The 25,433-nt window shown below is 40.4% G+C and overlaps 1 protein-coding gene across 3 annotated transcripts; it reads right to left on the bottom strand.

Annotated features, from left to right (window-relative positions):
- Positions 1-4,133: 4,133 nt before the first annotated feature.
- LOC119737494 (eukaryotic peptide chain release factor GTP-binding subunit ERF3A-like) lies at positions 4,134-22,466 on the bottom strand. 3 transcript variants are annotated; one of them, XM_038211896.1, is made up of 16 exons: positions 22,104-22,466; positions 20,611-20,661; positions 19,464-19,577; positions 17,853-18,038; positions 16,123-16,156; positions 14,543-14,620; positions 13,276-13,456; positions 12,321-12,475; positions 10,656-10,799; positions 9,756-9,849; positions 8,445-8,525; positions 7,705-7,806; positions 7,088-7,159; positions 6,296-6,385; positions 5,254-5,422; positions 4,134-4,925 (listed from the first exon to the last, which is right to left on the bottom strand). In XM_038211896.1, the coding sequence occupies exons 1-16, from the start codon at positions 22,321-22,323 to the stop codon at positions 4,882-4,884; spliced, it is 1,815 nt and encodes a 604-aa protein (XP_038067824.1). In that variant the 5' UTR covers positions 22,324-22,466; the 3' UTR covers positions 4,134-4,881. The 3 variants fall into 3 exon arrangements, with proteins under 3 accessions (XP_038067824.1, XP_038067825.1, XP_038067826.1); XM_038211897.1 differs by having other exon boundaries at positions 20,611-20,658; XM_038211898.1 differs by lacking the exon at positions 19,464-19,577.
- Positions 22,467-25,433: the final 2,967 nt, after the last annotated feature.

Genomic DNA, 25,433 nt, shown 5'->3' with positions numbered 1-25,433 from the left:
GGCAGCTTTTTAGTAGGTGTTAGGCCAAAAAAAAAAAAATATTCGGTCTCTGGTCAGACCAAAGTTCCGGAATTGACGCGGCCACGCGGCTTTTTTTTTTTTTTTTTTGCTTTTTTTTTTTCCTTCAAGCTTGGATTGTACGACAAGGTAGGTACTATTTTGCTTTTTTGGTGTCCTCATGTACATTGGTGTCCTCCATAATTTGCCTTGGTGATTTCGATCATTTGCCTTGGTGCAATTTCCCATTCCTTGGTGCTTTTTGGTAAAAAAAATTGAGGAGGTGCGGAAATAAAGGGCGCTGTTGGAGCTACCGCGGAACATTTTGGAAAAAAAAAGATCGACGCGCATGATTAAAATCGACGCGCGCGCTGACCAGAGACCGACTTATTTTTTTTTTGGCCTTATCACCCTTTTTTTCAAGATGTCCATCAAAATGCTTGTTACCACTCTAGGGGCGGTATACCATGCACATGCGCACTGTAATCATTTATGCCCTGATTTGATACTGACCAAACACCCAGGCTGATGGCCTACAAGAGTTGTGTACACTCTGAAGCCATGAAATGGGCCAAACAGCACAATTTTCTGTTCTGACATAGCAACCATTGCCGACTCCCACCGTATCAGCAACTACAAGTTCTCCTATAATTATACATTCTGTGCCAAGTAGACCCTTTAGTCAAAATCAATCAAGTAACTGTTTTCAACAGTTAAAAATTCCCAGCCTACATAAAGCAGGATTGACTGGCTGGGACTGTTGATGTAACTTGATACAGCTATGCTTTGACTGTGGGTAATTGATAAGCCAGCTGTGCCCACAACTTGCCGGCTTTGTTCACATTCTGTCGACTGAATTTGACTAGTCACAGTGCTGGCTTCACATACGATCCGACTTTTGTTGACTAGCCTGTGCTAAAAGTATAGCATGGGAAGTGGATGGAAATTTTGACTGTCTGTGACTGTTTTAATAGCAGGAGGGTTCATAAGAAAGCATAAACAGAGTTCAACTTTCTACAGAAATCACAACCTTTTATAAAAAATAACCCTTCAGCGACAGCAACGTTAGGTTGGAATTCTGCTGCTAGTTTGATTTAATCACCAAACAAAGAAATGCAAGCAAACCTGTAGGCCCCAAATACATAGACTGGCTAGGCAGAAATCACTGCTTAGCAATTTAATTGCTATTATAAAAGCAATTAGCTGAGAACCACCCACAAGCAGCATACATAGTGTAACATGTTGGCTGGTAACGGGGGCCCAATTTCATGGCGATGCTAAGCTCACGATTTTCTGCTAACAGAGCCTCCTTCTTTTTCATAGAGACCGTAAGCAGTAAGCACAGCAAGAGGAAAAACGCTGCTTACATCAGTGACAACAGAAATCTCCAACGGCACTACCATTAGCACATCCATGCCATGAAATAGTGCTTAAAGGGAATGTACACCATTGGTTTTTGCTGTAATTTTCAGAAATGAACTATTTGAGGGGTTAGTATAATAGATCAAATATTGTTTAACTGACATGTTTGAAGTTTTGTGTCCGAAAGTGCTTGAAAAACCAAGAAAAACAAAAATGTTTAAGTAGTCTGGTTCCCTGACTCCACAAAAGATAAAATGGATCAATGTATAGACGATGGAAAATTGTAAGGCAAGGGAACCAGTCTAGCTGGCCTGCACCCGTTCATGAACATGTAACCAATAGCAAACAAAATTTGGACTGAAAAATGGTAAATTTGGATCAGTAGTTGAAAAATAGTTAGGTTTTTCCAACGGTGGTCGGCCGACCATTGTTGGAAATGTATACAAAAATACCATTTTCTTGAAAATGACTTGACACCAGGTGCCATAATTTACAGGATGCTTTAGACTGTCATTTACCAACATCCTAGTAAGGTATTTCGTAAAAACTTGGTAGTTTTATTTTTCGATGTTTGCAAATGTTGTATACATGTATTCCCTTTAAAGGTAACATACAACATTTGCAAATATCAAAAAACCAAAACTACCAAATTATTATGAAATACTTTACTGAACTGTTAGTGAATAAAAGTCTCAAGCATCTTTGTGTGCTATTATTTTAAAGAAAAATTGAAGTTTTGTATCAATTTCCAACTATGGTTGGCCGACCATCGTTGGAAAAACAACTGATTTTTCTTTTCTTCAAATACTGCCCAATTTTACCAAATTTCTTGGTCCGCATTTTAGTTTGCAATCGGTTACACAATAGTGAACGGGTGCAAGCTAGCTAGTCTGGTTCCCTGACACGACAATTCCCAAAAGTGTATAAATTACCGTTTCGTTTGAAGTAGGGTCCAGGAACCAGACTACAAAAACGGCATTTTTTTTCCTTGGTTTTTCCAGCATCTATGAACACAATACTTTAAACAGGTCAGTTTAACAATATTTGCTATTGAGAACTAACCCCAAATCCATCCATTTTTGAAAATTACAGCAAATGCAACTGTTTTTCTGCTAAAATTTAAGCAGCGCCATAAAACTGGGCACTAGAGAAGCCATCTTGAATGTATTTCTACAGAGTGTGCGATCGATACAGCAACAACATATCCATACACATTCATCTCGAGAAGTTTTCCCAAGAAAAGCTTCCAAAAATAATCGATAAAACCAAAGAGGAAGAAATAATGCAACAGCCAACTTCAAAAGAAAAACAAAATATTATTTTGTGCCTCATACTACAAAGGAAAAGGCCGACGGGTATCTTTATAATATATAATCAAGAGAATGAAGGAAAAAAGAACAACAATTTGCCCAAAATTTACTTGGGTCTGTTATTTCTTTATACAGAAATCAGTAAAATGCGGGGTCGTCACTTTTTTTTGCCCCGCCTTCGCAACCAAGTTATAATCTTACTTTGTGTTACATACAAATAGTTTTGTTAGGTTCATAAATGAAAGTTGTTTGACAGAGTAAACGTTTCGTTGAAGGGGCTTGTGCCCCTCTTTGCAAGCCACGCCCACAGAATAGAGTTGTAACTGGCCATAATTTTTGTCTGATCATTGGAGTTTAATATTAAAAATTAAAAAAATCAATGCCACTTTTTAATTCACCTACGCAAGAAATGCTTCCAAATTAGAAATTTTATGGTGCCAGAGATGAAGTACAAAAAATGATCATTCATAATAATAAATGCAAATATATGCTCCATGTTGTACTTAAGAACTGTTTGTTTGAACATTAAATAATGCCCTTGTTTTTCAATACCAGTCAAGCACATAGTTATTCCCATTCACGAATACCTTTCGGCCAAAAAAGTCAAAACTTCACAAAAGTCCAACGATTTTGCTGAACAATTTTACCTCGTGTTTTGTGCAACGCCCTTCTGGCGATACCTTTCGCGCGTTGTGCCAAAAAATTGTAAAGTACTGCCAACCAGTTGTTTCAATATGGATGGTTTCGAATTACATGTAGTAAGGATCCTAACCAAACAGCTACAAATCTTCACTTCAGGAAATCGCTGTCTCCAAATCCTGCAATTATCATTTATTTGTGTTGAAAATGAATGAAACTGCTGCAAAACAATACCGACTGGATTGACCTGAAATGTACTAATCAACAAAGTTAGACGACCGAACATTTCTTAAAGGGAATATACATCATTTGCTTTTGCTGTAATTTTCAGAAATGGATGGAATTGGGGGGTTGGAAATATAAAGCAAATATAGTTACACTGACTTTTTGGAGGTTTTGGGTTCGAAAATGCTATAAAAACCAAGAAAAACGATCATTTTCCTGTAGTCTGGTTCCCTGACTCCATATAAGAAGAAACAGAGCAGTTTACATACATTGGGGAATTGTAAGGTCAGGGAACCAGTCTAGCTGGCTCGTCACGTTCATAGGTTTGTAATCGATTGCAAACAAGTGAAATGGTCAATTGGGGCCAGTATTTGAAAAAAAGCCAGTTGTTTCCAACGCTGATCGGCCGATCAGCGTTGGAAATTGATATAAAAATACAACTTTTCTTGAAAATGACAGTATACCAGGTGCCATAATTTTACAGAATGCTTTAGACTGTCATTTACCAACATCCTATTAAGGTATTTCGCAAAAACTTGGTAGTTTTATTTTTCGATGTTTGCAAATGTTGTATATTCCCTTTAACAAGATATGCCTTTTTTTGTTAAGACCGAAACAGTAGGCCCTCTAAATTTTATGATTCTTTTTATTTTTCTCAGTCAAGCAAACAAAACAATATTGTGTAGTTGATGTTTTGTGATAACGCCAGATTAAATTTTGCATATTTTTTCTTCTGTTTTTCAAAAATAATTCTGACCAACAGACAATGGAGAAAAAAAATGTACAAAACAAAATGAAAAAAAAGTTTTGCATTTTCAGTAAATAATGGGGAAAATATATGAGATCGACTGTTGCAATGTAATTTGCCAAGTCTGCATAAATTGAACGAAAAAAAAAAGTTAATGACTTCTTCGAACTTCAAAGCCTGCCTGTCTACTTGACTGTGCCGTCATCATTGTAAGCCAACTTCGTGGGCCAGTCCCAACGAGACCTTAGTTTTATCAAACTTCCCCTGAACTTGAGATAACTTGCTTGCATGTGCTGTGCTGCGTGCATGCTGTGTTCTTCGCAAAAGTGCACTGGATTGAATGGCAGAAATGCCAGCATACGCTCTGTGACAATCGACTTCTGAAAATGCAAAATCTGTGGACATCTGCCGTGTCAGACATAGCCTTGTGTGGTCGGTTAACAACCCTCATTTTGTGGAAGTGGCTCGCAAGTCTCTACTAAAGACCTAAGAGAAACAGTGTTTTTATGCAGACGTCCATTGGAGTCTGGTCTCGGTTGAGTTTATGCCAGTCTGCTGCCCTCTACAGTCACACGGCCGGTCGGTGGTACTGCCTGTTCTTCAGTTGACCAGCTTCAGAACTTTCCCAAAGCCGATGGTTTTACCTTTTAAAAAAAGTAAGAGAAAATAAACAACTACTCCAATCCAGGCTTACCTATGTGCGTCTAGAATACAATATGTGCACTGACGACTGGTAGAGCAGATTAAAACTGCACTTACAATACAGATATCGCGGTGCTGTTGAAAATTCGTTGAAAACTCGTTGAAATTTAATTTTAAAAATCAGACTTTCAGGGAAAAAGATTGTCGGAAAGAAGTCGGATTTCCGATTAAAATCAGGAAAGATTCATCTCTTACAAAAGTATTTTAAGTATTTGTCTTAAATCTAATAGACAGAGAAAAGAAAGAAACTAAAAATAGGAACAAGACTACCTTCATCGCGAAGGGTGAATCGGCCCATCTGTTGGAAGTCACTAAACGTTTCCATACACAGCACGCCCGCACACTCGAACCGCGCAATAGCGATCTGTTCCTGCTTGATGAAGCGAGGGCGCTGTTTGATCGTCTTCCCCGTCTTCTTGTCGACCAAGGCAATAAGGGTCTGCGAGGGTGAGATTGAAACGATATCAGAGGGGTAAACAACAGCTGGCAAATGCTGAAGCTAGCGTCTTGCGCCAGGGGTGGACTGTCTTGCGTCTTCTGGCTAATTCTCATACATTGTGAACAATGCATCTGCACTTATACAGGGCGTCCCTTATGTAACTGTGGCAATGCGTCCGGAGGTTTGGATGTCAAATGTGTCCAACATTTGAACACAGCAGAATCCAGAATGGTTTATCCAAACATAAAATGCGTTCCCGTGCTGAGTTTCATCCCAAAAAATAGATTGCTTTTTTAAATCACTGTTTTTCTAGCAACACAAAGTTTGATATCCACTTCTGAATGTGACATCAACCAAAACAAATTGGCCCCGAAGTTTTACTTTACAATTTCAAACTACTGGCTTCCAGACCTTCCAGGCTGGTTCCCGCCCAACAACCAGTCTCGATAATGTACGAACCGGGAGCCAGTCGGTTCACAAAAGCCTTTTTCAGAGCGTTGCAGGTGTCCCCAAAAAAAAGAAAAAAAGGAGGGTTTTTGTTGGAATAAAACATATAAGTTGGAAATTTATTAACCCTAGCCTTAGTAACTCAATCATAATCCATCCCCCATTTTGGGGGATTTTGTGAGATAAGCGATAATGTGTACCAAGTCCATCAAAATCCACCAGCACCAGTGGTGGATTTCATTGGATTTGGTCCTGAAGCATTATGTGAAGCACAGTGAGTGATGGATTTTGACGGACAAATCAAATTCGTTGAAGAGCATGGGGAACGCAACTTTAACCTATCATTCATCTGCAGATGGCTTATTGCAAACAAATCTGCTTAAGCAGTATTTTCCTGCTAAGCAGACGAGTGTCAAACTTGCTTACTGTGATCTGGACTTCCTCCACTGCTGTGTGGATGTGTAGCACCGCGCCGTAGCCAGCACAGATGATGGACTTGTGTTCAGCAATCAAGATCTGAAAGTCATCGACGAAAACCAAGAAAACATCCACATTCATATCATTTACATGCTGAATTTTGAGTCTTAACTACTGTTTTTTTAATTTCAGAAAGTCATATGGCATATTTTCATCTGTAATATAGGAGTGTCACTCGTGTGTCAATTGATGCTGTCGATGTGCCCAATGCCATGACAAAGAGACCTGGCTGAACAAAGTGACATGGGTGACATGATGCCTGCCTTAAGGCTGGATTTTAGGGCCTTGGCCTTGAGGGTCAAAGCATTGGCCTTGGCCTTGAGGGTCAAAGCCCTGGCCTTGGCCTTTGGATGACAGAGCCTTTGCTCCAACACTGATGGTGCCACCTTCGTGTCATGGTCTCGAAAGTATCCCTACAGTCTTACTACCTGTAACAGGTTTACACAGTCTCTTAAGCAGTGTAACATGATGTCACAAACGACATGTGCGAAATCATCTTAAAAACAGTGATGTGTCAACAAGTGACACATACTGACGTCATCTCACCAACAGTTACACAGTGTCACATGTTGTCACTAAGTGTCACTTGTCATGGCAACTGACACGGTCCCACACATATCACAATTGCTCGAATGACAACGTCCAATGCGCTTCGGCATGGGTCACATGCTGTGACAAGATGAGATATGTCGACTCAAACTGTCGCAAAGTAACATAATAATATTTCTGGGCCGTACTCACTTGTGCATCAAAGACCTTGCATGTGTGACACGGACTGTTGATTTCACACAACACAAATCCTGGTGAAACATCCTGCCCAAAAAACAAAAACAAATTGAAATCTGAGAAAAATATGGTCTTAATTCTATGCAATTATAAAAATAGTATAAGTAGGACATCTGCATTTATTTAATCAATAACATGGTTAATGTGAGGTGGTCTTACAAAATGAGACAGAACTGGGCTGAGGTACAAATGAGGGTTCTTGAGGCCAGAAACATTGGGGCAAACCCCTTCTCTTAGTGATAAGTGTTACTGGATTATTTTACGTGCATTGCATTATACAACACACGGGACCTATGGCTTTACGTCCCATCCAAAGGACGAAGCAATAACGGTTAAGTGCCTTGCTTAAGGGCACAAGTGTCCACCCAGGCTCAAATCCATGCCACTGTTACCTCTGAAACACCAGAGCATTAGTCCGGTGCTCTTAACCACTAGACCATGACATTCCACAGTTTGTGGGTGTTAGGAAAGGGACAATGAATTGTGATGAATTTACGACAGACTCAACTACAAAACTGGAAGGATAAAAGTTGAATTAAACACAAGCAGACATGATGGAGCATCATTCTTACGTCTTCCTCGATCCCCCTGACTTTTAACTTGACGTTCTCGCCTGCTTTTGCTTCCGTCGTGTCGTCCTCGTCCGAAAGGATTTGTAATATTTCAACGTTTGTCTGAAAGACAAGACAAAGACTGTCAATAGTTTCGAGTTGGTGGCTCAGAATCATTGGGGTTTTCCCAAAAATTGCTCTGCAAAGATTTCCTTAGTTTAGTTGAGACCAAGTCTCCAATTTCATTCTGTTTTTTCTGTGTTTTATTCTCTATAATTTCCTTTTCTACTATTTCTTTTAGCACTGGAATTCTTGACTGCCAGACAATGATTCCGTTCTCGCGGGGAAGGCTGGTTCCCGCCCCAGAATCAGCATTGATAATTTGCTGGGAACCAGTCTGCTCTCAAAGCGGATCCGTTTGTGCCCAAAACAAACAAACAAAATTTCAGAGGGTTGCAGATGTCCAAAAAGGGAAACAAAGTTTTTTTCATTGGAAAAAAACCATACAATTTTAATCTTGTAGAAGGGCACAGGGAATGCAAGTTTAAGCAGAAGGCAACGTACACAACAAGTCTGATGAGGATTTACTTTGAACCTTTATCTCGAGTAAAAGTGCCGAGATGAAAACAGAATGTCAATATTTGTATTCAGTTTTACAACAAAGTTTGCAATATTTTTGCTTTCCTTTGGTTTGCGAAACGTCAATTATCAAATTTAATTATTGCTATAAGGTATATTTTTATTACATCCATCCATTTTACCTTGTTTGGCATCATCAGGACCGAATCTCCTTTCTTGATCTTTCCTCCTTCAATTTTACCAAGCAAAATAGTTCCCATATCCTGCAGCACAAAGAAAACCAGTTCATAATCTTTAATATCTGACACGGCACATTGAACCTTTCATCTTCTTTGTTTCAGGAATCTTGTCAATTCCATTCACAAGTAACAGTGGATGAACAATTACGAAGGAATGCCCTTGTCAAAGCTTATTTGAATAGCTCGTGTGTTGAATTGGGACTGGAGGACTTGTGATGGACTTGCAGGGACTTGTGATGGACTTGACTACATCCCTGCCCTCTAGCACATTTTCTGTTAAAAATCATGCTTTTTTTGTGATTGTGTTTCATGAAAAATAACCAAGGTACAACAATCGTTGTTGGATTCACTTCTGCGTCATGAGCCTTTCAGTTGTGGAAAACACCAAGTCTCATTTTATCATTCATTAGCCCCAACTCCCTGATCAGCTATTGCAAGGACCCCTCCTGAATCCTCCAAAATCCACCACTTTGCAGGAACCCAATGGAACATTCTTTGTACTTCAACTTCCAAGGAATGTCAAGACCCATGTACAGAAATAGTGACTTACGCAATACCTTCTTGTCCTCAACCCTAAAAAAAATCCTTCAATTTCCATCAAAACATTGAAAAAACCTTTCGGTCTACTTTGATGAATTTCATAGAATTCAAACCCTCCACTGTGGCAATGTGCTCTGAAATCTTGTCTGGTTTATTTAATTGACCTATTGCCATTTGCGAGTTAGCCACGCCCCTTAGACAACCCTATGGAATTTTTGTACGATAAGATTTGTTTGTCTCAGATTTTGCACGTGCCGCGTCCATTTGTAATTGGACAACATTTCACAAGCTGCATTAACGCGATTTTAATGCGATTCTACCGTGATAGGTCAATATTTTAATTACTCTAACATTTTTCGGTCAAAATATTTCGTATTTGACAAGTTCCTCATTCAAACATAGCCAAATAACGTGGTGAGAGCCCCTTTAGCCCGGGTTAAACTATTGACCCTGACAATCCTAGTCAAACACCAGTCCCTCTGACAAGAACCGCACTTGTGCACTAAGATCCTTATAGTGAGTCTGGTTGGTCTCGTCGCAGGGCATGGATAATCAATCATCCTGTCAACACGACTAGTCAGCAAGCTCAAGTAACGGCTGTTTGCAGTCGTCTGATCACTATACAACCTAAAGTGTACTTGGACACTTGTACTTGAAGTACGACCATGGGATCATGGGTATAAAAAAAAATGACAGACGCAGGGTAACCCGTACCTTGAATCGGTCAGTGATAGGCATCCGAAGTGGGCCGTCCTGCTTCCTACCCAGGGATGGTAAGCTATCGATGTAGGGAATAAAGGCTGGCCCACTAAACGAAAGAAAAACATCCAAATACTGATAAAATAAGGACACAAATACAAGCTGAAGACTTACAAACTGAAGAACAGATAAGCCATTTGGGAGTGACCTATACCCTTTGGGATTTACATTTGAAAAACATCTGGTATACTGACTTGCTCAGAATGCTGTGGCACATTTTAACTTTGAATACTCCAGACCAAAGACACTGTTGCTATATCACATGATTCGGGGCAAGCTCTTGCATAGTTACATAAGAGACGCTCAGCACCAATACATTGTTCACAATGGGTGAGAATGGCACAAAGACACCAGACCATGCCGGAGCTGGAGGTTGCTCGCATAAGGCTTGCCCCGAATCACGTCTCTTTGGTTGGGAGAATGCAACGTTAAAACGAGCAAAGCATTGGATTAAGTCAGTGTTCCAGATTTTATTCAAATTTAACTCGCAAATGGCTTATTAAACGGAGCTACTGCATACAGAAAAAAATTTGCTAATCGCAGAAAATATTGATTGTGAAAATTTCATCCATAGCATTCTGCATTTCCAAAATCACTCAATTGAATGATCGTTGGAAATCACCTGCATTTCTTGATTTCTTGCTAAATGACAGCAAGCCAAACGGAACAATTTCACGGGGTGTTTAGTATCAGAGCAATCTTTAATCCAAGTAAGCTTTTTAATAGTAATTCAGAAGGTTACTTTTGGGAAACTGCAAACGATCCTATGTCCCTTTAAAGGCCCGCCTGAAATGAGAGTTCAAGATCAATTCGATCTGTAGTTCACTTGAATATGAAACAGTTGTTTTTACTTACGTGTACCAGGGACAAACACCCCCAGCTTTTTCCTTGAGGTTTGCTCCCGTGATCCCAGACACAGGAATGAAGAACACGTCTTTCTTGGGGTTGAAGCCATTCTTCTTCAGGAAGGGGACAAGCTTGGTTTTGCACAACTCGTATCTGTCAAAAACGTAATTAATAATTGTTTTAATTTTTTTCAGTCCTGCCCTCTGTGATTGTGAAGATGTATGGAAAACCTACATGTTCACAATCACAGTTGGAAGCTCGAGAAAGATTAAGACTTTTCCCAATTCCCAATAGGTACCTCAACTGGAAGTTCCTGTTTTCTTTGTTCTCTTCCTGAAGTTTGCCTTCATGGAAAATCAAGTCTTCCTTATCTTTCAGACCCTCAAGGGCCTGTCACATTTATATGCGCTCTCAGAAGAGACCTCAACGGTGACCAAAAATATTTAATAAATTTAACAATCGCAGCAAGGACGCAAGAAAATGACAATTTCTGTATTAAGTGGCCAGAAAGTAGCTCAAGCTACGCTCACACTGCGCTCATCCCGCGCTTACGATGCGCTCAACTCGCTCTCTATGCGCCCCTGTCAAGCCCAATTAATTGATCTAGTAGTTGTTGCTGCGCTGTCACTGCGCTCTGCTCACTGTTGATCCCCCTAGTAGCTCGCATCACGCTCTCTATCCGACCAAAAATACGCTCACGTGACATCACTTGCGCTGTATGAATACCACGACAAAACGGTCATTCCGCAGTCCAGTTTCAAATTTATTCAACAAGTTCATCGCAGTCGAGTTACTTTCTCATGGAGACTACATCGTCTGCCTTGCACCTAGGCTGCCTCAATGCCACTTTAATGTCACACGATTCACGCTCGCACGGCGCCCCAGTTGCGTCATTACGGCGCCCTGGCCAGAGCACAGAGGTGTTGCGATTGTTTTGAGCATGTTCACAACTTTGGCGCTCATCGGAGTCCATAAAGACCATATGGCGACCATCTGGCGACCTATGTAGTTCTCGCTGCGATCTAGTAGTTGTTGTTGCGCCCCAGCCATTTTTCAAGGACGCAGTGGGAGCGCATATATGATCGCAGACAGTGTGACAGGCCTTCTATCAACAGTGATCAGCATCTATGCATACAGAGGCTTGGGGAGTGTGGCCTAGTGGTTTGGGTTCGTGACTTGTGATCAGAGGGTCAGGGGTTCGAATCCAGCTGCTGGCCATGCGTTGTGTCCTTGGGCAAGCCACTTCATCCCCACTTGCCTCTCTCCACCCAGGAGTATCAAAGGGTACCGGCATTAGCTGGGGAGTAACCTGCGATGGACTGGCATCCCGTCCAGGTGGAGTAGAAATATTCCCTGTCCTTTCTTGCTCCTGAAACCGGAGATAAACGCCGGCCTAATGGGCCACATTGGCATGTGACAGACTTTACTAATTGCTATGTATACAGAGGTTGCCTCAAACTGAAGCTCTAGATTTTCCTTTTTCCGGAAGTTTCCTTCGCGGAAGATTGAACATCCCACAAATCTTAATATGGAATGCGTTCTTTTTTTCTTTTTTTTAATGCATATTCAACAAGGCTAAAAGCCACTCCTGGAAGGGAACTACAACATAAATTGCACGAAGAGTAAGCACTCAGGAAATGTTTTCCTTTCCAGCCAGTAATTCTCCTTTTTTACCTTTCTTCTGACCACTCTACGGTAGGATCGTCCATCTTATTGATGAGGACCACCAGGTGCTTGACGCCCGCCGTCTTGGCTAACATGGCGTGCTCTCGCGTCTGGCCGCCCCTCTCAAAACCCGTCTCAAATTCCCCCTTTCGTGCCGAGATGACCTGCAGACAACATTTTCTCATTTCAGTTTTGTTTTTATTCAATTCACCCGCTTTTGTCTCACTGATTATTTATTCAGCCTGCAAAAATAAGCTAAATACCAGATTACAATACTTTGACGAAACAATGAAAGGATTAACACTCTGGTTCGTGCACCTGCAACCTAAGCTGTCTAAACTGTTTTTTTTTTTTTTTTGTTCCTCAAATTAGTCCGATAATTGGAGCCAGGATTTCAGCCAAACACAACAACCAATGCAAACCATTTGAAACAGTCGAAAGGCATAAAAGATCATTTGCTTTTATCCCAAAGTAACCTACTGAACTATCATCAAAAAGCTTACTTGGATTAAAGATCGTACTGGTACTAAACACCCCGTGAAATTTTTCCGGCTTCTGGCCAAGAAATCAAGAAAAGTAAGTGAATCCCAAAGTTCAGTCGACTGATATTTTTATTAAAAAGCATGCTAATAACGAATTAAGTTTCGTGACCCCAATTTTATGCACGATTTTTTACTGTTTTCTTGAAAAGTGTATTATCCATTAAACTGCAACTTCAACACGTTAGGTTTTGAACATTCTTCTTTCGATTGTGAGTGATGTTATTTATACTAGAAATTAACAAAATGTATGAAATGCAAATGATCCAATATGATTTTTAAAACCTTATGGACAAGTGTATAAAGTTATTAGTTCCTACTTGGATAGGCCACTTGGGAACATGTCAGAGAAACTGCTTGTTATCACCAGAAACAATCCAAAATTTATATTCAGAAAGTTTCCAAGGTATGAGATTCATTCTTACCAGCACTGCCAGGTCAGCCTGGGCCGCCCCGCAGATCATGTTGGGAACGAAGCTTCGATGTCCCGGCGCATCCAGGATTGTGAAATGTTTCTTCTCGGTCTCAAAGTTGGCCCGGCCCACCTCCACCGTCTTGCCTTTCTCTCGCTCCTCTAGGTTTGTGTCAAGAGCCCACGACAGGTACCTTTCAAGGAAAAAAAACAGTAAGGCCGACTTAAAAAACAATTCTCGTCCTGGCATTTGGAAACATAAAAGAAGGACGCCCTCTTTTGTTTTTCCAACATGGTGGATTTTCCAAGACGGCGCATGGATTCTTCCTGTTTCTCGACTCTTTCACTGATACAAAATTTTGTCAAAAGGAGCCGTCACCCTTTCTAAACAGCTACAATTTTGTTGGAAACAAAAAAAAGGACAATATATTGACAGTATATTTGCAAAATATGTTGTAAATGTATGAAATAAAAAAGTATAAAAGAAGACGGACAGGATAAAGGAGAGACTGATTACTTGGCCTAACAGTGACTGGACATTGTCGTGGCAATTGCTGGACAACTTGTTTTGGAAAAGGGTTGAAGTTGGTCAGTCTGTGGATTTCACCAGTCTATTTTTTTAATACTGGATTTGGTTGTCATTTTCTGGAAAGTGAAAAATATCTTGATATTGACTATCAATTTCCTGACATTTACTATCAATTTATGAATTGGGACTGATCAGTTTCTGGATATTGCCTGATCAGTTATGCTCAATATCTGGACATCTGATACATTTCTACACAAATTTGCTATACTGACTATCTTGTTAATACTTTTGACATATTATGGAAATACAAACAGGTCATTTCATAAACGGGTCGTGCTATAAATTTAGGGTCCACTTTTTTTCCTGTCCTTGTTACATCTGACATTGCTGATTTTATATTTCTGATGAACTCCTTAATGCAGTCATCCTCCAAGAGTGATTATGAATAGCAAACTACCTACCCAACAAATAAAACATCCTTTGAAGTCATTCTTAATGATACTTGAATGACCAATTACAAAGTAACAAGGTAATGAAACAGCAAAAATGTCAGACTTTGGCCTCCAGATTTACATGACCTATTAAATGACAGGCACAATTCTGAAGGAATTGAGACTAAACAGCCAATCTGCTTGTTTGTCGCGGGCAGGATTCGAACCCTGGTCCTGGACTCACAGCGCAGTAGAAGTACCACATGCCTACACCCCATCCTCGTTTTACAAAAAGAGAGAGTTTGTGAAATTAAACTGACCAGCTCTCTCTGTTTTTCTCTTTGGCTTCTCGTTCGTACTTCTCCAGAGTCCTCTTGTCCACTTGGCCTGTCAAGTACCTAAACAATGGGATAAAAAAAAACGAGAGAAAAGGGTCAACCCTACCCTACAAGATAAAACAAAGTAAAGTCTGTCATGAGCCAGTATGGCCCATCAGGCTGGTGTTTAACTCCGGTTTCAGTGGCATGAAATGACTGAACATATTTCTATTCCCCCTGGATGGGATGCTAGTCCATCGCAGGTTACTCCCCAGCCAATGCCGGTAGTACCATTTTCACTCCTGGGTGGAGAGCGGCAAGTGGTTCGAACCCATGACCCTCTGATCATGAGTCAAGAACCCTAACCACTAGGTCACACTCCCCTTCATGATAAAACAAAGCAAAATGCTTATTGAAGGTAAAAAAATAAACAGGCGCACCACATGACCCACACATGAATTAGGGAAACTGCGAAGGACCGTTATACTTCAACGTGCATTAAGGACCTGTAGAAGGATTGTGGTGGCTGCACAGGCAGTAGTGTCATATCACTGAAGAAAGAGACTCAGACTTTTAACACCACAATTCACTGTAACTGCAGTAAATTGTGGTCCAAGACATTATATTCACAGGAAAAAGCCTAGATACTTTAAGCATTACCCAACAGAGTTAGTCAGGCACTGGGATGATACATTTTTTTTTTTTTTTTTCAAAATCTATGGCTGTATCCCAATTACACACGAGCCCATGGAAAGCTACTGCAGCCATTTTGCATAGACTTGTGTGCAATTACAAGTCGTAGCCAAATGTGACCCACTTCAGGAAAAGGTGATATAAGTCGTAAAAAATAAAATTCCAGTTAAATGCACGACTGGAAAGCCCACAATGTAAGCTTTCATTTGGTGTATGACACAGCTGTATATCCCTTCTCGTTGTGGAGATATGACAAATTTGCATATTAATTAGCTCCATGGAGTTCAAATTACACAACTGAGAAAACAGGCTTTGAAATAGCTGGCTCTGTTGTAGATTTGGGCATGAAAAGCTCACTTTTAACCTCTTAGCAACCAACATGTTTCTGTTTTACTATCACTTTTAAACTTTGGATATTGATTCTACAATGATTATTTTCAATGATTTGGGGGGGGGGGGGAAATAGACTTTTTGAAACCAGATTACTATATTTTGGCTTATTTGCATATTGATTAAAATAATAGTTTTTGGATGTAAATAAAGAGAACAATGCACCAAAATAAGGTTATTTTTTCTCCTTTTTTCATCGAAATCAACTTTTCTGTAAATGAATCCTTAAACTTTAGGTATCAAAGATGTCATTCAAGACAAAAAACGAAAATCAAATTTTGATGAAAAATGTCAACCTCTCAATGTTCAGCAGGCCATTACACGTAAAGGCACAACGCGACTTATATCACCTTTTCCTGAAACGGGTCACAAATAATTCGGACACGACGATACTTGGCCAGGGCCAAGTTTCTCAGAACTGCTTCAATGGGTCCTTGATTAACATCATCCCAATGTTTGAGTCCGCAAACAGTTTTGCCTGCTGAAGCAAGAATACTTACATAATGTGACCGCCAATGGTAGACTTGCCAGCATCTGAAAAGCAGATGTAAAAATAAATTTAATTGTAAATTTATGGTGATTAAAACAGAAAAAGGAATTCCAAAGTTTGTTACCTTTCATAAATTGTGAGCATATCTCTTTCATCAGTCCATTCGTTGCTTGTTAGATCTCAAACAACAGTCACATGTGACCTGCTTTGTTATTGCTAACTTGAGTACAGACTTTTCTAAGGACTTTGCAGACAAGCCAGAAAATCGTAACACTTCACAAAACATTTTCAGTTAAACATCAATTTTAAAATAACACAACCATTTTTTTTGTGGTCTGACTTCCTTGTGAGAGACTTAAGTACACGGAAGTTGAGGTTTTTTTGGCTTTTATCTTTTTGTCAAGTGCTCTTGCAACTTTCAAAAGGAAACCATTTTTGTCAAGTTGCTTCCAATTTATCAAATTGAATAATTTATCCTGATAATTGGCAACGCTAGATTAATCAAATAAACTGCCCAACATGTGTATAATAATGAGTGTGATCCAGCTCAAATTTTCAAAAATAAATGTTGGTGGGCTAAACATCCATACTCGCGGCTGAGAAGCTTAATTGCGAAGGATGCAGCTACAACATGGTCAAGACGGAAGAAATCAGGGAAAGTAGGTGATTTCCAACGAGCAGTCAACAGAGTGATTTGGGAAATAAAGCAGTGCCTTTAACGAAATTGTGTTTCATGATCAAAATGTCGTGCGTGGTTTTTCATTTTTGAAAAAGTTGTTCTGGTTTCTAGCCAAGAAATCACGAAATGTAGGTACATTCCAACTATCAGTCAATTGATTACTTATTTATTTCCCTTAAAGCCATTTCTCAATTGATTGATTGATTGATTGATATTTGAAATAAAGAGTGCTTTTAAAGAAATTGTCTTTTATGATCCAAAGGTATAGGCATTGCAAGGATTTTTCTAGGGGGGGGGGGAGAGCACATTTAGGGTAGGGGCTCTCAGAACAGGGTAGGTAGGGAAACCGGAAGCAGAACTATGTTTGGGGGCCTTTTGTATGGTTTTCAGTTTTTTTCTCGAAAAGTGTAATATCCACTGAGCTGAAACTTCAACAGGTTTGGTTTTGACAATCTTCTTCGGATTTTGAGTGGTGTTATAATTGGTAACGGACATGAAAAGCAATATGCCTTTTAAAGGTATAGTCCATCATTTGTAATTTGTGCATTTTCTTCGTTTGAAGCAACAAAAGAGTTCAAAATCTAATGAAGGATACTGAGCAACTAACCTGATGAAGTTTCAGCTAAGCTTCAGCTGTTCATTCCGAGAAAAACAGCATTCTAGGATCTCAAGTTCAAATCAAGAGTTGCTGAATAATGTTTTGAATTGTTTTGAATTGCAACTATACGCGACGTCGCGCACTGATCCGACGAATTATAACAACCGCGCGCGTGTGTCGTTCGAATACTTGTGCGCGCTTCGCTGAATAACAAAACGAACTACTAATTTAAATTTTCCTACGGTGCTTCTTAAGAACCACCGTTGGAAATGCCTTCTTTCGTTGATTACTTCAAAATGACAGCTTCCCAGAAAGAATAATTTCACAGGGAGTTTAGTCCCCTTACTATCTTTCAACCAAGTTAGTTTTTCAACAATAATTACGCCAGTTACTTTTCGGATGGCTGCAAATGATGGACTCTACCTTTAAACAAGAAAAATGATAACCAAGCCACTGCTCTTACCGACATGCCCAATGAAGATGACATTGACGTGTTCCATCTCAGTTTTTCGCTCCTTGTCTTCCTCCTCCTCCTCATATTTCTTGGGTTTCTTGACGGCTACTGATGGTGAGGATTTGCCCGAGGATTGTGCTACCGTCTCGGTAACTGCCCTCGCTCCTAACTCTTCCTCGCTGGAAGGACTACTGTCTGGAAATAAAAAAATTAATAAAAATGTTTGTGATCGGGGACCAAAATGTAACTTATTCATGAGTCGTGACAAGTGAGTGTGAATGCACATCTTAGCTCCATTAAAATTGGCTTCTGGTAACACATCAGACACTAGTTACCCAAGAATTAGTGACAAACAACCTTAAAACCAAACACAAACTCCTGAGGACTAGGAACTTTTGAATCAAACACTTGCAATGGCTCCATAAACCGAGGACCCAAGAACCGACCAATGGTCAAAGAGACCCAAGAGCCAAGAACCAAAGAACCTAACTGTGGCTTTTGAGAACTAAGAACCTGCAAAACCTAACACAAGCAATGGTTCCTGTAAACACAAACTGAGGATCTGAGAAACCTAACACAAGCAATGGTTTCTGAGAACCACAACTGAGGACATGAGAAACCTAACACAAGCAATGGTTCCTGAGAACTACAAACTGAGGACCAGAGAAACCTAACACGAAGAGGTGGTTCCTGAAAACCACAAACTTTTTGAGAAACCCAACACGAACAATGGTTCCTGGGAACCACAAACTGAGGAATTGAGAAACCTAACACAAGCAATGGTTCCTGAGAACTACCAACTGAGGACCTGACAACACAAATAACGGTCATTGAGAACCAAAAACTTAGAACCAGAAAGCCCAACAATGGTTCCTGAGAATTGAGTACAGCGCGAAACTCTTGTTCTTGGGAAGAGCCACGAACTGAGGTCCTAGTACCAAATAATGGTTGAGAACCAAGAACTAAGAACCTTAGATTCAAATACTGGTTTCTGATAGCCGAGTACCAAACCCTGGCTACTCAGATCTGAGAATTTAAAGCCAAAAACATTGGCTCAGATTGAGAAACACAAACTGAGGCACTGAGAACCAAATAATGTTATTAAGAACCAAGAACTGAGAAGTTAAGAGGCTAGTTTCTGAGAACGGAGTATCAAACCTTGGCTCTTGAGATTGAGAATTTGAGGGCAAAACATTGGTTCTTGATAACCTCGAACTGAGGAACTGAGAACCAAATGATGGTTACTGAGAACCAAGAACTGACGACCTGAGAACCAAACAATGGTTCCTGAGAACTGAGTACCAAACCCTGGTTCCTGTGAACTGAGCGTAAAATTCTGGTTCTTTAGAACCACAACTTGGGACCCAAGAACCAAACAATGTTATTGTGAAACAAGAACTGAGAACCTCAGAGCCATACATTGGTTTCTGAGAACTGAGTATCAAACCCTGGTTTCTGAAATCTGAGAATCTGAAGGCAAAACACCGGTTCTTGAGAACCACAAACTGAGGTCCTTAGAATTACCAAGAAGAACTGAGAACCTGAAAACAAAAACCTCTGAAGCAAGAACTGAGATCTTGAGATTCTAAGATTGTTCCTGAGAACCAACAGATGCCTTACTTAATTCTTCCTCCTCCTCATCTTCCTCAGGCTCCGCCTCCCCATCCTGGTCAGGAGGGGGTGTCTCACTAGCATCGGGTACAGGATGCTGAGGTGTGGTCTCATCTTCTGTTTCTGAAGGCCAGGGAAAAGAATCCATCACTTGAGAAATAATCAGAAATTTTCTGCTCCAGAAATGCCCATTCTCTATTGCAGATAGGCTTGTGCGGTATTGGGTTTTGAGAGTCCATGGTATACCGTCTCAAAATTATTGGGTACTTTTCTGGGCAGATCATTCAAGTGTCATCAAAAATACAATAAGACACATGTTAGGTGAACCGCAAACCAGCGGCATGGGCAGAACTTCAAAGGTCTTGCTTGATGACTAACTAGTATCAAAAAAATATTGTCACCATTCTGATATTCTTGAAATATAATCCAAGCCTAATTGCAGATAATCCCAACTTACTTTTTGTCCCAAAATATCCAGTTAAGGGGGAAATAAAGTGGAAATCTCAAGTTGCACAGTGTTTATGGAAATTATACTGAACATACAAATGTACTGCATTTCTGTAATCTGCTACAATGTTTGTATTTGTTAAGTACACTAACTATAGAAAAAATGAATCACATGCCCATGTGCTACAACAGACCGTATGTACAAGTCTCCAGTGTTGTAGTCGAGTCTATCACAAGTCCATCATGATGTCCTTCAGTCCAGTCAAGTCATTAGCTATTCAAATGAACTGTTACAAAAGTATTCCTTTGACGTTGTTCCTCCAATTACTTGGGACTGGACTTGTCAAAGGACTTGTAATAGATGTGACTACACCACTGCAAGTCTACAAAATGGCGGGTAGCAGTAAATCAAATATCCAGAAATGCAAAAAAAAATCATGAACTTTTTGGTGATTAACTTACATACTAATAAAAGTCCAAATCAGGAGAAAAATTACAATACTGCTCACAAATCCTATAGAACAATATGGGCAGGCTGTCAATTTTATCATGAAGGCCCCCTTCAATGTAGAAAGCACTGTGCTAGCTATTGTTCAATTGCTTTGTCCAATAGCTTGAACAATGCTATCACCATTGAAGGCCGCCTCTTGTGTGTACAGCAATCATGTGTCCAGATTCATCTAATTACACCCACAGAGGATAAACATACCTGCTATTCCTGAATCTTGGGCTGGTGAGGCCTGACCTGATGGCTTATCTTCTAGTGACAAAGGAGAATAAAAAAAAAATTCTTTAAGTCCCCGACACCTTTTAATTTACCCTTTTAATAGTAAGGCCAAAAAAAAAAAATAAGTCGGTCTCTGGTCAGCGCGCGCGTCGATTTTAATCATGCGCGTCAATCTTTTTTTTCCCAAAATGTTCCGCGGCAGCTCCAACAGCGCCCTCTATTGCCGCACCTCCTCAATTTTTTTTTTACCAAAGAGCACCAAGGAATGGGAAATTGCACCAAGGCAAATGATCGAGAGCACCAAGGCAAATTATGGGAGGACACCAATGTACATGAGGACACCAAAAAAGCAAAATAGTACCCCACCTTGTCTGTACAATCCAAGCTTGAAGAAAAGAAAAAAAAAAGCAAAAAAAACCCTTGTCTGTACAATCCAAGCTTGAAGAAAAGAAAAAAAAAAGCAAAAAAAAAAAAAAAAAAACGCTTCCCCGCGTCAATTCCGGAACTTTGGTCTGACCAGAGACCGAATTTTTTTTTTTGCCTAACAGTACTTTTCTCAGTAAACATGTACAAAGATTTTCAAGTGTGCTTGGAGCATGGCCTGAATACCATAATTTCACATGAATTATGCATAGGATGCACGATATTTGTGGCAGGTTCAATTTTATAAGTTTTTCTATCAGATATGCATGAAAAATAGAACTAACATTGTGTAATGTCTGTATTGCTCAAACGAGGGAATGATTCCTTTGGCACATTGTAAATATGTAAATACATATGTTACACTAAGGAAGTATTTGGCATATAATATCATGCACTGATAAATAAATACATACTTTGTTTAAATATAGTATACATTTCCAACATACTTTTTGCACATTTGTCAATGTTTTGTCTTTCTATTTATTTCCAACAAATGGTACCAAAAGATGTAGAAAATAAAAGGCTTATCCCTCCTTTGGACACAATGTTGAACGGAGAAATAGTCAAGAAAATTGAACAATCCATCCGCTATCTTGGGGGGAAAAAACAACTAAAAAATTGTCAGCCTCTTTTTTTTTCCTTCACAAAACAGCTGGACAAAAACTACCTAATTTTTTTACTCGGCCTAAAGCTAGGCCTAAATCCATTCTCAATCATGTGTCAAATAAGATTAAAAAACTAGTTTTACTTAGGCTAGTTTCAAATTCTATTAATGTTGATATACACAGTCATGATTCATCACTACAGCTACTTTTCCAGTGCTAGGCCTACAATAATGAATGGCATGGCATGGACGGTGACTGGTGCGGTTGCCATTTGCATGAATCACTCTTTCGTCATCAACCAACACCAAAGCGCACACGATCCGACACAATCAATGACAATCTGTCGTGCGTATCTCCACGTCTCGGGTAGATTACGGCCAAAACGGGCCATCTCAGCCGCATAAAGGGACGATAGGGACCAATCCCCATCCCCCAAACACCACTCACCCGTGTCTTCGTTGTTACACGGTTCAGTTTTTGGGGTGAAATTCCCGAAATTGGGAACAAACGCCGGTGCGTTGACATTTGGGACGAAGGGTTTCGCATTCACGTTCAGCGCCGAAAACTCGCTGCCAATGTCCACCGTATCACCGTGATTTCCCGGCCCGGGATCCGCCTGCTCTTCCCAGCTGTCGAGGGCTGCACCTTCGTTTCGGTCAGGATCCATCCTGGCTTGGTCTTTTGTCGTTTCCCCGACTAATTTTTGGTGATATTTTGGAAATTAATTTTGTTGTTCTGAAAGGAAAGGAACCCCGCACTGATGATCGTGCACCGCGTGTGTGAGAATTAATAATGACGTCAGCAAAACAACAGAGGGCGCTGTTTGTATTGCGCAATCAAAATCCGGACTGGGCATGCAGGATCAGGATACGCTGTTTTCGTTATTAGTCGCGTGACCTTTTTGCCACCCATTTCAAACGACTGTGCAATTATGATTGCCGAATCGAGCAAGTTTATTCTGTACCATTATGACAAATTTCATTATCAGTGGACATCTAAGATAATAGACTTCTGTTATTTTGTTTGCTTTTTTTTCTCTTTGCAGTTTGGTCTTCCAGTTTTCAATCTTTTTTTCTAAAAATTAAGTTTCTAAAAGTTAAAGGAAATGGAGCAGGGTTTGAACCTGCGACCACCCGCAGATTGCCGTTCCGTTGCTCTACCAACTGAGCTATCCAGCCTAATGTTGGCGGTTCCCCATTTTGCCAATGTCTGTGTCTGTGTCAGCATCTTTAAACTGGTATATTGAAGTCTTAATGCTTTCATCATTAGCAATTATGTTGCAAAATTTAGCTTGTAATAAAAAGCCGTATCCTCTCCGAGTGATCCCCGTTTGTTATTTCTCAGAGCATACATAGTCATTTCGAGCAAATAAAGCTGAAAGATTATCTCTGGGTCACTCGGGAGATTAAAGTTTTTGAATAAAATTTGGTAGATAAAATTCGAGGTTAATACAAAAAGGGCGTGAAGGTCGGCTTGATTAAATGAAAAGGCCAGAGACCGTTGGAGAGGGCAAACGGGTCATGGCCAACATTCGCTTCGAAATGGCATCGGTGTATCCAGTAATATAAATAACTTAGACGGATGGATTTTTGTTTATCGAGATGGTGATTTAATACTAGACTGCGCTGGATGGTCAGTGAGTGCGCCCTCTGGGTGCAGGGGCGGCCAGTTAATACATAGGTGTAGCCAGCGGGGGGGGGGGGGGGGGGGTAAGGGTGATATTTAAACCCCCCTCCCTCCAATATTTTGTAAAGACTGCCCTTTTCCCTTCAAATTCCCTTTTTTCACCAGCGTTACACCCCCCTCCAATATTTTGTCAAGAGTGCCCTTTTTTAACAAGTGCCTTTATTTCTGAACAAGTGCCCTTTTTTAAAGAAGTCGTGCCCTTGTGCCATTGGCCGTTTCGGGTGCCTTTTTTTTTTAAATTTCACGCATGTATCGCCATTGTCCATTAGTACTGTGCATAATTGTCGGTTTTGTACAGCGCCCCCATCGACAGATGGTACCAGCCAGGTTTATTTGCCAAAATCTCTGGTGTGATAAAACAAAAATTGATGCAGTCTGATTGTGACCTTTGTTCTCTTAATAGCTAAATGTGCACTTCATAATTATTTCCTCTTTTGGGCAACTGTGTTCATGTGCCTTTTGTTTAATTCAGTTTGCATATTGTGTGATAGTTAATTTGTGTGTACCGGTACTTTGCTTTCCGTGGGCATCGAGGCACCACGAGCGCAGCCGTGAGCATGGAGTGCGTGTGCATCACTGTGGCAGTTAGGTACCCAAATTGTAGACTGTTTTCCGCCCCCCCCCCCCCACCCTAAAAAATTGGGGACCGCCGGTAGCTAGCTCCCGTTGATTGGATGACCTCTGCGCGCAGCATAATTATTTATTGTTTTATCCTGTTCAGCTTTTGCGCATGGACGAAATTTGAACACATGGTTGTCAAAAAAACTGACTCTTACTTGTATAATTACCACAAAAAGTACGCAAACCATGAATACAGCTTTCCAGCAATTCAACTGCAAAGATTTTAAATACTGAACAGTAATACCCCTCTCTTTATTGATATTTTCCAGAGACACTTTCAAATCCAGCAAAAATCGAAACTCATCACCTCCGAAATTGCACTTTTTTGTGGCCATGCCATTTTGCAATAGGCTGGTTGCGCGTAAACATTATTGTTGTGATTTTGAATTCATACCAGGAGGCGGGACTCAGACATATGCACGTCATGCATAATGTTGCAATATTTGAAGTTCTGAGGACAATGGGGACCGGGAACCAGACTACCCATAATGTTATGCGTTTCCTTGTGCAACTTAGTGGAAAAGATTAACTGTGACTCGCGTCCTTGATACAGGCGAATTTTTGTTGTTGTTAATAAGGGACACCCAAAGGTTTTAATGATATTTCCAATACGGGCGATTCCCAATAGTGCGCCTCCAAGAGTTTGCAACGCGTTGGCCAATCACAATGCGCAAAATCTGTCGACCCAACGCCCGTTTGGAAAAGGTCGACTGATTTCGCGCATTGTGATTGGCCAACGCGCTACAAACTCTTGGAGGCGCACTATTTGGAATCGCCCGTATTAAGACATGTTAATCAAACTCGCCATATAGAGGAAATAAAAGGTTTGGTAATTTATAGATGTGTTTTATTTCACGAATTTCCAAAAAAGTAAACTGTCATTTTGTTTTAATTTCAAAGCGAAAGCCGCTTTAGTGGGGGCGATGCAACAATTGATTTTCATTAATGGAATGGCTGAAGGATTGATGCGTTCCCATGGTTACCTGGAGGCTGTTTTATCAATTATCCGGTCGTTATTCATTGCCCAGGCGGCCATGAGGCTTCGACCAATTAATTCTGGTCGTGTACTGTTCCCAGCAAGTTTTTAGCGAGCGAGTTTAGTTTACGCTTGATGCAACCATTGTCCAGCAATGAGGATTTGGCGTTACGTGTTGGCCCTCGTCGCACCTCTAGTCTTGGTGTTCGTGATGCAGCCGGCGCCAGGCCTGTCCTGTGGTACTATCACTATGGCTGATCCGGGTGATGACACTGCCACACTTCGAGCCAAGACTATTGCGAGTTTCCGAGCCAAGTGTCGAGTGATAGAGAGTCGCCACGAATTAGATGGCCCCAAATGTGAGTATTCCGTGTCTGCTATGAAGCAATGTGACAGAAAAAAAATATCCAAATCATTTTAAATTGGGTAAACCTTCTTCCTGACGCCAATTAAAGTTATCATTAAATGCTGCAAGTTTGTACAGGGTGAGTCCA

Source organism: Patiria miniata, unplaced genomic scaffold (assembly GCF_015706575.1).
Source record: "Patiria miniata isolate m_02_andy unplaced genomic scaffold, ASM1570657v1 HiC_scaffold_3, whole genome shotgun sequence".
Lineage (NCBI taxonomy): Eukaryota > Metazoa > Echinodermata > Asteroidea > Valvatida > Asterinidae > Patiria > Patiria miniata.
This window is presented reverse-complemented; position numbering and strand designations above follow the sequence as displayed.

Coding starts and splice junctions, on each gene's coding strand:
- LOC119737494 (XM_038211896.1), bottom strand. CDS start 22,323: ATGGATCCTGACCGAAACGAAGGTGCAGCCCTCGACAGCTGGGAAGAG. Junction 20,662..22,103: donor GTGTAACAACGAAGACACGG/GTGAGTGGTGTT, acceptor CTTTGTCACTAG/AAGATAAGCCATCAGGTCAG. Junction 6,386..7,087: donor GCAAGGTCTTTGATGCACAA/GTGAGTACGGCC, acceptor GATGACTTTCAG/ATCTTGATTGCTGAACACAA.